Here is a 14,008-nt window from a genome sequence, read left to right on the forward strand (position 1 = left end):
TTAAACAAGACAGCAGGACAGAAAGAGTAAAGACGCCTCGCTGATTGTCTTTGTATTGAGCGATTGCATCTCAGCAAAGGAAAAAATGGTAACCTCCAGTTGTAGGTTAACACTGTGGTGTTAAAGGTGGAAATAAAGAACTTTAAAAGCATTTAAATAAGCATTTTGCGCACCTGTCCACCACAGCAGCAAAAATATTACAGGCAAGGTGGCCCAAACATGGCATGACAGAGTCACTGTGACTTACGCTAGCTACATTCATGGTCTTTCTCAGAATTTTGATTAGGTCCAACAGGCTGTTCAGGTTTACTGACACAGCACTCTGAAAAACCTGCAAAGCCCGTTTAATGCCAAGCAGGAAGAGAAAACAGAGGTGAGGACACCATGAGTAATGATGGCTCTGTCATGTCAGTATGAATGTTCGTGATTGTCTCCCATCTGTAAGTGCAGCGAATCCTTTTAATGCTTCTATAGAAATAAGACCCGTGGGGCACCGATAAATTCTGCACCAAACAAAATTCCGCATCGTATGAATGCAAAATTGTTCAATTTGCATATTTAACTTTTTTTTTGGCATAATGTGTTCCATTGCTTTTCATTATTAACAAATGGTTTATCATGATTTTGATCGTTGCAGAAAGGGAAAAAAGACCATGGGGAGCAGCAGTTTCTCCAGCCAAAAAACTGAGGTGCTGAAAGAGTGACATTCTGCGCTTGACACAACATTCTGCGCTCAAGCATAGTCAGGGGAGAAACCCAGCCCACCTAACAGTTTCTGGCCCTACAGAGGCCCTGCTCCGTTTGAGGCTCAAGGCCTCGATTCTCCCTATAGAATTGTCCTGGGGAGCTGATCTTTCTGTTCTCCTGGCCTGGAATACTTGCTAAATAATTCTTCTCAAAACAGTCTTTTGGTTTCTCCTAAAGAATTCAATAAGAGAAAGAAAGAAAGAGAGAGAGAGAGAGAGAAGGAGAGAAAGAAAGAGAGAAAGAAAGAAAAAAAGAAAAAGATTATGGAGGAGAAGAGGAACAAGAGGGTGAGGAGAGGAAATGCAAAATATTTTCCGCCACTATGGTTATAGGAAACATTTAAAAGCCTTGTGCAGAACACACTCCTAAGCAGGTCTTTCAATGTCTTAATAGTAAGGTACACATGCTAACAGTTACGTCCGCAAGCAAGCGAGTCAAAAACAGCACGAAAACAACAGCGCTACAAAACTGTGCTTTGCAGGAGGACATCCTGGCCTGGTGCCGACCCCTCTCCCCCCCCATTTTCCTCCCCAGTCCCTCCACCCACCCACCCCTGCCCACCCACCCTGGGCACTGCCCAGCCGGAGGCTAGCCTCAAACGTTTCCCCACCCTCCCCCATTCCCCAGAGAGAGAGAAGCCAAGCTGCCCCCACCCGTCACCAACTTCAGTCCAAAGTTGCCCCCGAAGAAATCCGATTCACTGTCTATGGGGATGAGAGGAAGAGGAAGAGGGCGAACCAGGGGGACACCTTCTCTGCGATGATATTGCTCCCGGAAGAAAGTTTGACACATTGCAGAATTGTACAAAACAAAGAGAGAATGAGAGAGAGAGAGAGAGATGCCATCTTGCAAGGATGCGAAGGTGTGTAAAGATTAAAACAGTTCCGAGACTTTCGCTCCAAGAACCGTTCTCGACTGAGCGCATGACGCCGGCCACCGCAGGTCCCCCGACACCTTCCCTCTTTGGCCCGCAGAGTCTGATCTGTCCGTCATCGGGAAGGGTCGGTGGTGGTCCCGCCGGAAGCTTCTGCCAAAGGGCATCGGGGAGGGGAGGGGTGGTGTGCGGGCGGGTGGGTCCCCCTCCCCTTTTTATCTCTCCGCCTTCACCTTGTACTTGAGGATCAGGTAAGCCAGGAGCCTGAGAATGGCGAAGAAAATGCCTAACACGATGAAGTCCAGGTAGAGTTTGGCTTCTTCCACATCTAACTCCTTGAGGATTTTGACCGGGTCTTTAAAGGGGCAGTCGGGGACCTTGCACTCCAGCTCTTCCCGTTCCAAGGAGTAGATGGTGAGGATGACGCCTTCAAAGCCGTACCTGAGCCGGGACGGAAAAAGAAGGAGCGGATCAGGATGCCCTTGACTCACAACTGGTCCAGGAGGACCCGAGGCATTTTGCTGCCTGAGCCCCAGCGGCCCAGGAGCCGAGGGGTATGGAACCACCGTGAGGGTTGGGGGGACGGTTTCTAAGAAACCCCAGGGATCACCCATCATCCTCCACACGATGAGGTTTACGGGAGGACCCACCTGACGTAAGAGACGTAGGAACTCCACTGCAAGTACGTCGGGATGGTCTTGAAACTGACAAAGAAGCCAGAGAAGAGGAGGACCGGGATGGCTGTCACGGGACCCACAAAGGTGGCCACCTAGGAAGCAGAAGATGGGGGGGTGTCCAGGGGCGCACAGAGAGAGAGACAGAGAGAGAGAGAGAGAGATCCACTTAAAAGCCCTCTGCGAAAAACAAAACCGTGTTTTTGGCCCTGATCCACAAAAGGCTCGCAGTTTGATGATTTTTTAAAAGGGATCCTCCGACTCTCGTATTAGGATCTTGCAATTTGTACACTTTGATATTCTAAACTAGCTCAACCAGTTACAAGGAATGAGTTACCTATACCTAGTTAATTCCATATAATGACCTAACATAGCTAGCGTTCACAGTTACCTGTAGGGGGTAATGAGTAATACCCACTTACACTCAGAAGTCATTTAAAGGGCATTTTACATTTACATTTTAATCATCTTAGGACTGCAGAGCTGGAAGGGAGCCTTATGGAGCATTCCGTCCAGTCCCTGTCAAAGAGGCACCGTGGGGGGATCGAACTCCCAACCTCTGGCTCCACAGGCAGAGGCCTCAATCACCGAGCTCTCCAGCAGAGCGTTTCGCTTTCCTGGGGGATCTCCCTCTGTTCAATGCTGGAATCAGGATACCGAGAAACGTGGATGGATCCCGTGCGGTAGTTCTTGTACTCCTATAGAACTGTATCCCTGGGCCGGATCCCCAGTGGATTCCCTCAGCCCTTCTCCACCCCTCCCCACTGTCTGCCAACAGGCTCACCTGTAAAGAGGTGGATGCTGCTCCGATCACAAGCCCCAGGGACTGAGCCACCAAAGCAGTGGAGGTGGCCAGGGCAGAGAAGAGCAGGAAACGGGTGGCTTCAGGGGGCTGGCCCGTCATCCAGTAGACGATGCTACAGTAAGTGATGGGGCAGATGACCTGAAGAGAGAACACCTTCTTGACCATTTCTGTCTGTCGTATTAAAGACACAGAGATGGTTTGGGGGGAAGGGAAAGGACCCAGGCATGGACAGAGAATCGGTGTCACCCATCTCCCTCACCTGGAACGGAACATCTGCCATAGTTTTTGCCAGGTAATAGGCTTTCAGGCTGTACCAGTAGTTCAGATGCTCCCTCAGGAACACGGACATCTCCAGAGGGACTGTGGAGAGAGAAGGGGACTGCAATCAGCCCTGTCCTGGGATCAGGTGCATCCGCTTGGGTCAATTGCAACCATCTCTCAAATAGCACGGGCCTGTTTAGCGCTGATGCGCTACAGTGCTTGCACTCGGGCATCCATGTTGGGCTGCTTCGAGAAGGAGAGGTCTACCTGATGCAGGGAGACTGGGCCACTGGGAGACAAGCGGTGCAACGTACCCACTCCAGGTAGGAGGTAGGCTGGGCTTCTGAACGACCTGGGGCTCAGTCCACCTGCTCCATGCCACGGGTCGACTAGGACCACCAGAACCTCGGGGGGAGGGGGCAGTCTACCTGCTCTGTGCCAGAAGTAGACCAGAGCCCTGGAGCACCTGGCACAAGGTCCTTTCTCTCTCCCACAATACACACCCAGAAGTAAAAGGGGAGCAGATACTCACAGGTGAGGACCGTGGGCATCAGGGCAGCAAACATGAGGAAGAGCATGGAGAAGAAAAGGAAGCCCGTATTGTTGAAGACTTTGGCAGCGTCGTTGCCAATGTGCAGGTAGAGGAGGCCAATCAGCACGCCAATGCAGATGTGAGACATGAACCGCAGGTGGGTGAGCACCTGTGTGGGAAAGCCAGGCGCGGCGAGTTTCCTGTTAATTGCTTTAGCCTTTGTTTCAGTCTTTACAGGCACGAGCCAGAATCCTATTGGCACTTTACGTTTGCCCATGGGAAATCCTGTAAGTCACGGCACCAGAGTGCCACTCTTTGAGAAGATGCTGGCTGTGCTCCTGGGCTGTCTGTTTGCTGTCAGTCTGCTCAGAAATGTAAGCCATGAAACATTTTATCCTTTCTACTATTAATGTCTTAGAGTGAGCTATTGAGACTGTAAGTGCCAGTTGATAAAAAAAAGAAGAGGTGGACTACTCTGGGGAGCTTTTAGCTAGTCTGCTCCGGGAATTCCCTGCACTTCTGTTGAGGAATTTAACCAAAAATTCAAAACGCTGCAACAGCATGCTCAGACCCCAGAACCCCATTGACGCCTGCAATCCGAGCACCACCCCGCAACTTTCTGTCCTCACCGTGTCTCTCAGGATGGACAAAAACGTCCTTTTGAAGAGGATGCAGAACTGGGTCAGGGTGCTGGTTGCGAATGTGTGGCTCTCGATGTGATCCAAGTCCTGAAAATGTTAAAAGACAGGGAAGTTAGGGGGACCCCTTAACCCTTTCCGCCCTCGAAAAGGCCTCCAAAGTTGCTGATTGGGCTGCTTATTTATGCCGCCATTTCATACGCCACCTTTCTCCCGAATAACGGGAATCAGTGTGGATGGCAACCCAGCCAAGCAACAGCAGCTTTCAAAAGCAATTACAGTGGTGCCTCGCATAGCGATCACTCCGTATAGTGATGAAATCGCTTTGCGACGGACTTTTTGCCATCGCAAAAGTGATCGCTTTGCGATGATCGCAGGGAAGCGATCATCACAAAGCCGCCATTTTCGGCCAGCTGATCGGCGGTTTCAAAATGGCCGCTGGGTAAACAAAATGGCCACACGCTGTTTTCAGGCACAGATACCTCGCTTTAGAGGCACCAAAAATGGCGGCGCTATGGAGGATCTTCACTTAAAGGTGAGTTTTTAGCCCATAGGAATGCATTAATCGCGTTTTAATGCGTTTCCATGGGCTTTTTATTTTCGCTTAGCGATGTTATCGCTTAGCAGCGATTTTTTCTGCAAGGATTAACATCGCTAAGCGAGGCACCACTGTATTAAAAGCAGACCCATTAACAGAAAGCAGGACGTAGCTCGTGTCTCAAAATAAAAGCTCTTCAGCAGCAACTCAGCTTCATGGTCAGCAGTTCCCTCAAATGAGAACGTTTTTGCTCACTCTTAAGCGAAACAGAGAGGAAGCCAAATAGCTTCCCTCAGTGGGGAGTGCCATCGCTTGGAGGTGTTAACCAGGAAAGTCCTATGGTAGATGTCCTTTTTAATTTTTCTTTTAGCTGACTCTTTTCCATCAAACTGAAATGCAAAGAGGTTTACCAAATACAAGCAAAGCAAGACCATTGATTTTTTTCTGGGCCACTTTGCTCCAAGAAGGCGGCTCACCTCATGGTTATATCCATTTTCTAGCAGGAAATCTGCACAGAACCAAAACATTGCCATCTACAGGCATTTTTGGGCAGGTTTGGGGAACCCTCAAATTTTCAGACAGATTTTAAAAAAAAAATAAGTGAAAAAAAGTGCAAAGGGGCTCATATAATCAGGCCAATGAAGGCCGGCTGGGCTTTGGTGCAAGGTAGGATGGCTGACTGTTATAAGGAAGAAAAGAAAATAAGAAGGGGCATGCATAGAATAAAGTATTCAGAGAACTGGCACGTCTGAATAGCTTAAATCTTAAACACGTGGACTACATATGCAGTGTATTTTGGTTTTCTGGGTTTTGTTTTTGTTTTGGACAACCTTCAGCCTGTGGGAGTCTATGAACTGTAATTTCCATTTTTTTCCCAGTTTTTGGTAGCAATATTTTGGAGGGCACATTTGCACATTTTGCAGCATTTAAGATTGCAAAATTTAAAGCTCCGTTATTGCAACCTGTGCTCAAGCTGGAATCTAAAAAAGGCTTGTGATTTGGTTGGTAAATATGGCTCCCCCTAGCGGTGATACCAAGGAAGGACAGTATCCACGGGTGCTCTTCACCCGAAGCGGATGAAGCTACTTCCGGAATGAGGGTTGGGATGATCAAAGCGGGATTCTCGGTTACTCACTGCCACGCACGGTCCTGCGCACGAGGAATCTGTTTTGTCCGGGCTGCTCTTCTTCTCCGCCATGGCGCACAGCCCATTCTGGACGGCTTGGAACAGGAGAGGATTGAGATCGCCGTACTCCCCTGAGGCAACTTCAATAACTGCAAGGGAGCAAGGCAGCGCCTTTGACTTGAGCCTGGGTGTGTGAGCAGGACTAGGCGCTCCCTTCCCAGTAGCTATCATCCCTCGCCCACTACACCACACCACCAAAATGCTCCCCCTCTCACATCCTCAAAATGCACATGGTCTTAGAAAGGCCACTGGCATTCCGGGATATACTGCCCCTGGACATGGATGTTCCATTTTAATTCAGTGTCGCAAGCCAAGCCCAACCTGTTCTCCCATAAGCAGATCATGTGAAAGCAGATGTCCTTGGTCCTCTTGACCCCCCAGCCCAGGAATTTACAGAAACACAGCCTCCAAACATGAAAGGTCCATGTAGGAACTGGCTGCCATCACTTACTGAAATCAGCGGGGTTATGGTAGGTGGGGCAATGGAGACCCAACCCTTTCAGGTAGGGAATGAGGTTGGGCACCGCTCCCTTAAAGATGCACTGTCCTTGGCTCAGGATGTAAAGCTGGAAGGAAGAAGGAAGAGAGGGTGATGGTGAGCCCAAACGGGCATGGGCCAATTCTGCAGATCCACCTTAAAGTCTGAGGAACCTCAACAGAAATCCACATATGTCCCGTAAGGAAGACACCTCAAGCAAACCATCTACCGTTCCTCCACCAAGCCACCTGGGGAAGTATAATTCAATTCACTGAAAATATAATGAAAACTTTTGCAAACTCTCTCCACACAACCAGCCACCTAAGACCCTCCAGATGTTGATTAACTGCATCTCCTTTGGCCCATCCTCACCATTTGGCCTTTTCAGGGATGAAGGCAACATATCTTGTCTACAGAGTTAGAAAAAGTTACTTTTCTGGGTTACAACTACGAGGATTCCTCAGCCAAATTGGCGGGCCTGGAAGTGTAGTATGTGTCTTCCTTCTGAAGACGCATAGGTGTCCTACAGCCATCCATGCGCAAGGCAGTGGTGCTCGTAGTCAGAAAAGAAACAGCGTCGGAGAAAGAAGGTTCCCACGAGTTTTGCAGAAAGCCCCACCTTGTCAAACTTCTCAAAGAGCTTGGCGCTGGGCTGGTGGATGGTACAGATGATGGTGCGCCCACCTTGGGCCAGAGACTTCAACAGGGAGACCACCTGGAAGCAAGAGGAGCTGTCCAGTCCGCTGTGGCGGCAAAGAAAGAGAGCAAGGGAAGATGCCGTGGTTAGAGACGGCGGCAGGAAGAAGGAGCGAAATCCAGCACAAGGTCTTCCAAAAGGAACTTCGGTTGGAAGCCTAGCCACCATGTAGGGAGCCTCCATGATTCTGGAGGGTTCTAAGAAATTTGGGGCCTGAAGGGAGCCTGGACCAGCCACTTGACTGTAAGCGTATTCTCACTCTCAGGCGGAGCTTCACAAAGTTGCTTTTACACCCCGACTCCCAGATTTGTATAGCTTTTCTAAGCTTTGCTTTCTGTTCCCTCGGCACCTGGATTTTTTCTCCTCGTGATCTCTCCCTGACTTGTGATTGCCTAAAAATCCACGGACCCTTCTATCCTTGATGGTGGGATCTCTCGCTTTCATGCATGCTCCACAACCTGCTGCCTTAATTCACACAAAACTATCCTATGGAACTGTCTCAGTTCCTAAGAAGCCACCTCAGTTGGTCTTGTACAAACCTTCTGGATTCATCTTCAACTTCCTATCCTTGGAATTACTCCACCGGTCTCTCGGTACCCACCGAGCCACTCGCCTCACACAGAAAGAAACCCGGTCCTACCCTAAAGTCCTGCCCTCTTCTTCGAGAACCATCACCCATCTTCTGTCAGGCTAAAGGAGGTTTATGGGATGCTCTCTGAAGCCACGGGGACATCCCTACTGAGTTCTGCAGCCTTCACCAGGTGTGTGTGGGGGGTTGATGGACCGCAACCACCAAAGTCCTAGGAAGATCCGTTCTTACCTGGTGGGTTCATCAAAAAACATGACTGGGGGATTGTTGACCAGCTCCAGAGCGATGGCGAGCCGCTTCCGCTGCCCCCCAGACAAGGACATGGTGCGGGTGTAAGAACATTCCAGAAGACTCAATGCCGTCAAGATCTCGTTGACCTGGATCCAGAAAAAAAAAGGGAAAGAAAGTTATCTTTAGCCAAAAGGTCGGGCCATCTTCATTTGATGACAGCTAGGCCAGCCCATGTTCCTAGCGCTGGGCCTGGCGTTCCCTGAGGTAGGCCCAGCGTGAGGGGAAGACCATGACGAAGCTCCACTCAACGGAAAAGCATGGACCAACTTCTCTCTCCCTGTCAGCACAACCTACCTCCAAGGGCTGTTGTCAGGGGAGGGGAAGGGGGTGCAACGGAAGAACTCTACATCCCATCTTCCTCAAGGAAAGGCAGAATGAGCAGGCAATAAAAAGATAACAACATTATTTCCAAACAACACGGGAGAAGGCTCTGTCAATTGCTGTTGGGCCAGTTCTGGTGTTAAACCCTATTGTTCGTTTACTCTTGAAGGCTGCTGAGAATTAAGAAGAGTCTCAGGAAGACCTCAGCTTCCTTGCCAGAAGATTAGGATAATTTTTCCACAAGGGAACGGCAAACCAAATATTTCCCAAGCCTTTGAACCTTCAGAGTCCAAAACCTTGAAACATAGCATTAAGTCAGGCATACAAACAATAAGAGTCCTTATTATTATTATTATTTTGGGTTGTGTGTGTGATTTTTATATGCAATGGAGAGGAGAGAGAAAATATTAGGCCATAGCCTTCTTCTTTTACTGCTTCTTTTGGATCAGGAAATACAGGGGTGGGGTTCGGGTTTTCTAATCTAGGAGACCGGTGAACCTACCAGCTCCTTCTTCACCTCCTGCTTCTCGTTCAGCTTCAAGTTGGCAGAAACCTGAGTGAGAAAGAGCACACATCTAATTTGGGAAATGAATCAAACAGTTATGCAACACGAAGACTTTTTTACAATGCACACCGAAGTAGTTCCATAACTGTTTTTGTTGGTTTCATTTTGTTTTGTCTTGTTTGGGACATCTTAGCCCTTCCCAGGCAAGAAGTTGTATTCTCTGTGTCCTAACTTTGGAAGGCTGCTGAAATTCTATGCTCCTTCCTTCCAAATTTCCAACCTCCCTTGAACCGATACCACCCTGACCTCACCCAGTCCCATCTGGTTTAGGAAGCTAAGCAGGGTCAGACCAGATTTATACTGAAAGAAGGCCACCAAGGAACACTGGGTGCTGCATTGAGGGAAAGACAGTGACAGCGTACAAATTTCACATGCAGAAAGTTTGAGGTTCAAGCCCTAGCTGCTCCAGATAGGGCTTGGACAAAATCCACTTTGAAATGCTAAAGTTCACCGCCCATCAGTTGGAACAACTGACCTGGATGGACCGAGGGTGTGAGTCAATATAAAGCAACTTCCTAGGATCCCCACTCACCATCATAGCCTCGCGCACAGTTAGATGAGGCAACAACATGTCGTCCTGCATTATGTAACAAGACATCTTCCGGAAGGTGCGGAGCTCCCTCTGATGCCCGTTCACAAGAATCTGGCCCTTCATGCCCGTCTCCCTGAAAGGAACCAGAGGTCTGGTCTGAATAACAGCTGGCATTTCACCAGTCTGCCTGGTTGGCAGTGTTCATGGCAGTGGGCTGCATTCTCTACTCATCCATCCATGGGCATTCATGAAGCCACGGATAGGTTGCTTGCATCCATGATTCCATGAAGCCTCTGAATCAAACATTTTACAACATGGCATGGATGCCAAAGCAAGATAAAGCCAGTGCCTGGAAAAGTTACATTTAGGGTCTACTGCTCCCAGAATCCTATAGAGCAGTGGTCCTCAACCTTGGGCCTCCAGATATTATTGAACTACAACTCCCAGAAGTCTTCGCCATCACCTCTGCTGGCCAGGATTTCTGGGAGTTGAAGTCCAAGAACATCTGGAGGCCCAAGGTTGGGGACCACTGCTATAGAGCACGCTGACTAGGGGATTCTCTAAGTGGTCCCTTAAAAAGTAGCTTTCCTAAGATGCAGGAGGGTTGCCTTACCGGTAGCCAGCCAGAATATTCATTAGAGTGGATTTCCCCGCTCCAGAAGGGCCCATGATGCCGATCAGCTCCCGACGGCAAAATTTGCCCGACAGACATTTCAGCAGCGTCTTGTATCCTGAAAAAGAGGAAAGAACGCCAGAATGAGCAGATTGTAAAGCCCCCTGCAGAAGGTCCAAAAGAGCACACGGTATTTTATGAAAATATTTGTTTGGGGTTTTTTTAAGACCACCCAATAACCACCGTTCTCTGGAAGGTCTGCAGGTCGCTGAAAAACAAACAATGCAAAGCCAAAATAAAACCACAATGAAAGAACACAAGCTAAAATCAGCCACAAGGGATCAAAACGATGCTGCCTGTAATAAAACCAGAATAAAGCCACCACAAAGAAAGAACACAAAATCATAAAATGACTAAAACAGCTCTTAAACGGAGGACACGCTGTAGACGTTGCTCGCCCTGACTTAAGCCTTCAGCATTACAGGAGTGGACTCTGCTGTAGGGGTTCCTAATTCCATTATCAGCCACCCAAAAAGGCAATATAAAGTAAAAGAACAAGAAGGAAAACAACTGTAGGTCTAAAAATGTCATTTTATTTGCAGAGAAGCGCTAACGATTTCCAAGAAAAGCATCTGCAAAATGGCAATGTTTGTTTTCCAGAGGTTAGAAAAGTTACTTTGGGAACAGTAACCCCCAAAGGCAGCTGCACTGGTTAGTTGATTCTGAGAATTGTAAGCCAAAAGTAACTTTTTCAAACATGGAGAGTTTATGAGGAATAATAGCAACCATAATAATTCACCCCCAGATCTCTGAAATAACACCAACATGGCAATATTAGGAATAGCGTACACACTACACTAATAATTAACTGCTACTTCGGTTCTTGATTAAAACTTGTACATGTGACATAAAACCAGTCAAACACTGTGTCTTGTATTTTTTAAATAATAATAACAACAAGTATAATAATAATGGAATATATTTTATTTAATTGTGCTTGACGACTAGGATATGCTTGTTTAAATGAACACTGATGATTTTTTATGGCTTGTGCCCGCCAGCCGTTGTATAGAGGCATATCCCCGGAATGATGGAAGAAGACAGGGGAGGTGGCGAAACCATGTAGGTCTCTGGAACCTAATAGCAGCAGGTTTATGTTGATAAAGTTTTGCCAGTGGTTAGTTAAAAGAATAGCGGCGTCTTTTAACATCAAGATGTCCTGGCCGAATTAGGGCCCTTAAAAAAAAAACTGAACTATACTTCCGAGCAATTGCTCCATAATTTCTCCATACTACCTCGAGGCGAACCGAACTGTGTCACAGAGTTTGTGGCTAGTGCATTGAGAAAGACATCAAAAGGAACTCGAAGAGGAGGGAAGGCCAAACCTCAGCTATCTGCGGTTTCGAAACCGTGGCAAGAACAGACATTTCTCAAAGTCCTGCCCTTCAGCCGTCAGCTCCTGGTTCTGAGCCTTATCAGAAGATGAAGATGCGATGGGCATCGGCCAAGAGCCAACAGGTCAAGATACAAATCCATCAGGAACACAACCGGGAGGGAATCGCAACACCTGTGGCCCTCGCAGACAGAGTTTTGTGGCCCTCGCAGACAGAGTTTGAACTTTCAGAGATCAAAACAACGTCAACCGTCAACCGTTTCTGAGGTTTTCTTTGTGAGGGATGAGGTAACCCTTCTGTGACGGTGGTGCTCAAGCTGTGGAATGCCTGCCCCGAGGAAGTCCGCTTGGCTCCCTTGTTTTTCACCCTTTGGTAGACGGTCAACACAATTCCCCCTTGCTCAAGTGTTCCCTTTGCTTTAATTCTGCACCCTGTTGTTACAAATGGCTCAGAATGTGACTTTTCAAAACCCACAGTTCTTTTGTATTTACTAATATTATATATTATTGTGATTCTATTGAGCATAAATGGCTTCTCGATTCTCATCTATATTCTAAGCCGCCCTAGGACTCTCATGACCAAAACAAGCAACACTGATCTTCTAAAGATTTTTTTTAAAGACATGAATAAAGATATATACAGTCAATCTTGTTATCAACTAGTCCGACGTCTAGTGTAAATGGGACCTCCACATGGAATTCCAAAAATAATAAGAGATGCTTTGGGTTGAACTGAGCAGTGCAAAAGGCTAGAATTTAGGCAGGTAGCTTGATACTTTAAAGAAGTACTTTATTTTTGTTATAAATTGTCATTCATTCTCATTAGAATGGCCAGAATCCTGTTGTAGGTTTATGCCAGTGTACAACCAACTGCATATACAATGGCAATGAGTCATTCCTCATTCATCAGTTGCCATGTACATTCCTGATCCCGTGCCAGTCATGCAACCCAGAACATGGCCAGGAATATGAACAGCAACTCATTCATAAGAGGCAATTTGATGCTATGATTTAGAGAACATACCTATACCGGTATAAATCCCCTAGAGGATTCTGGCCAATGTCTTCAAAGTAGTTTTTTGCTGAGCTCCTTATATTGCCTGCTATCTTCTCACTGCCTTCCCGTGCTTTAAAACGAAAGGAGGATTGACAAGAAAATGGCATAAAACTTATTTCCTTTTCTAAAGTACCGCTAAAAATGCCCTTTCAAAAAAAGAAACTTTAAAAAGTGACAAAATGCTATTTGTTCCACCAACAAAGCAACTTGTTTACCACTCATTATTTGTGAAATGCAATTTTGTTATACCCTCCTTATCAAAAATGAACAAAAAGTATCTTAAACCCTGGCATCAGATTGCCACTAATTATTGTTTTCATTGCCATAACTATGTGTGAGAACCAGCATAGTTTAGCAGAAAGAGTAAAGGAGTGGGACTCAAAAGACCCGGATTCAAATTCTGATCAGCCATGGAAACTCACTCTTTTGGACAAGGGTAAAGAACTCCTCAAACACCTCACGTACTTGAGAAACCCAACTGGAACAAATAAATACTGTGCACACTCTTGTGGCTAATTCGTCCACATAGCAATATTCTTCCCTATATTGAACAGCACCAGTCATGGGCCCAGACCAATTTGCAGAACAAGAGGGAGTGTCCCGCTGAAATCTGAACATCTCCATCTTTTTCTGGATGGTGCTGAGTTCCAGGAAAGAAGCTGTTGAGATCAGAACTTCCTGCGCCTTCCCTCCTCCCCGTGGACGGCAGCGTCTGGCAGGCTTCCAAACCGACCCGATTCCCTTCTTCCCCGCTCCAAATGGCAAAGCCAAAAGAGAAGGAAACAAAACGGGGAAATGCGGAGCCCACGAGGAAGATCACCCTGAAGGAATGATGGGAGAGAGATGTTGGGAAGCCCAAGCCGATCCAGGTGTCTTCCTTCTGCAGCAGCTCTCTGGTGATGCACAGCGTGGCTCTTCCCACTCAGCGTTTGGGAAAGGGTGTGTTTATTTCTAAATCCCTGACGTTCACTCCCAGAATCCCCCCGAAAGGATGGTTTGTAGACCAAACAGGTCGCTTTCTCCGAGCTGTGCTCCAGCTTGCCAGGGGACCGTAATTCTGCAAGAACGCACTTGGACCCCAAAATGACATGTTCAGTGGCCAACCTTTCCAGGTCAAAGAGCCAGGAGGCAGGAATCATGGAAAAGGTCCCTGCCAGATGCGTTCCAAAACGAGAGCACCTCTTTGAAATCACACATGGATACCCTGGAGGCCATCT

General features: G+C 47.5%; 1 protein-coding gene across 2 annotated transcripts in view; it reads right to left on the reverse strand.

The window, feature by feature from the left end:
- Window positions 1-1,456: 1,456 nt before the first annotated feature.
- ABCG4 (ATP binding cassette subfamily G member 4) overlaps window positions 1,457-14,008 on the reverse strand; it is a 32,098-nt gene continuing 19,546 nt past the window's right edge. For both annotated transcript variants that reach the window (XM_020794755.3, XM_072979278.2), the window contains exons 3-15: window positions 10,342-10,459; window positions 9,729-9,861; window positions 9,134-9,184; window positions 8,251-8,396; window positions 7,353-7,476; window positions 6,707-6,821; window positions 6,205-6,344; window positions 4,523-4,621; window positions 3,894-4,062; window positions 3,360-3,460; window positions 3,080-3,238; window positions 2,272-2,390; window positions 1,457-2,062 (exon numbers count right to left, since the gene is read on the reverse strand). In XM_020794755.3, the coding sequence (XP_020650414.1) occupies window positions 1,837-2,062; window positions 2,272-2,390; window positions 3,080-3,238; window positions 3,360-3,460; window positions 3,894-4,062; window positions 4,523-4,621; window positions 6,205-6,344; window positions 6,707-6,821; window positions 7,353-7,476; window positions 8,251-8,396; window positions 9,134-9,184; window positions 9,729-9,861; window positions 10,342-10,459 (1,700 nt within the window). In that variant the 3' untranslated portion in view covers window positions 1,457-1,836. The remainder of the gene's footprint in view (window positions 2,063-2,271; window positions 2,391-3,079; window positions 3,239-3,359; window positions 3,461-3,893; window positions 4,063-4,522; window positions 4,622-6,204; window positions 6,345-6,706; window positions 6,822-7,352; window positions 7,477-8,250; window positions 8,397-9,133; window positions 9,185-9,728; window positions 9,862-10,341; window positions 10,460-14,008) is intronic.

Source organism: Pogona vitticeps, chromosome 8, assembly GCF_051106095.1.
Source record: "Pogona vitticeps strain Pit_001003342236 chromosome 8, PviZW2.1, whole genome shotgun sequence".
In the NCBI taxonomy this organism is placed as follows: Eukaryota; Metazoa; Chordata; class Lepidosauria; order Squamata; family Agamidae; genus Pogona; species Pogona vitticeps.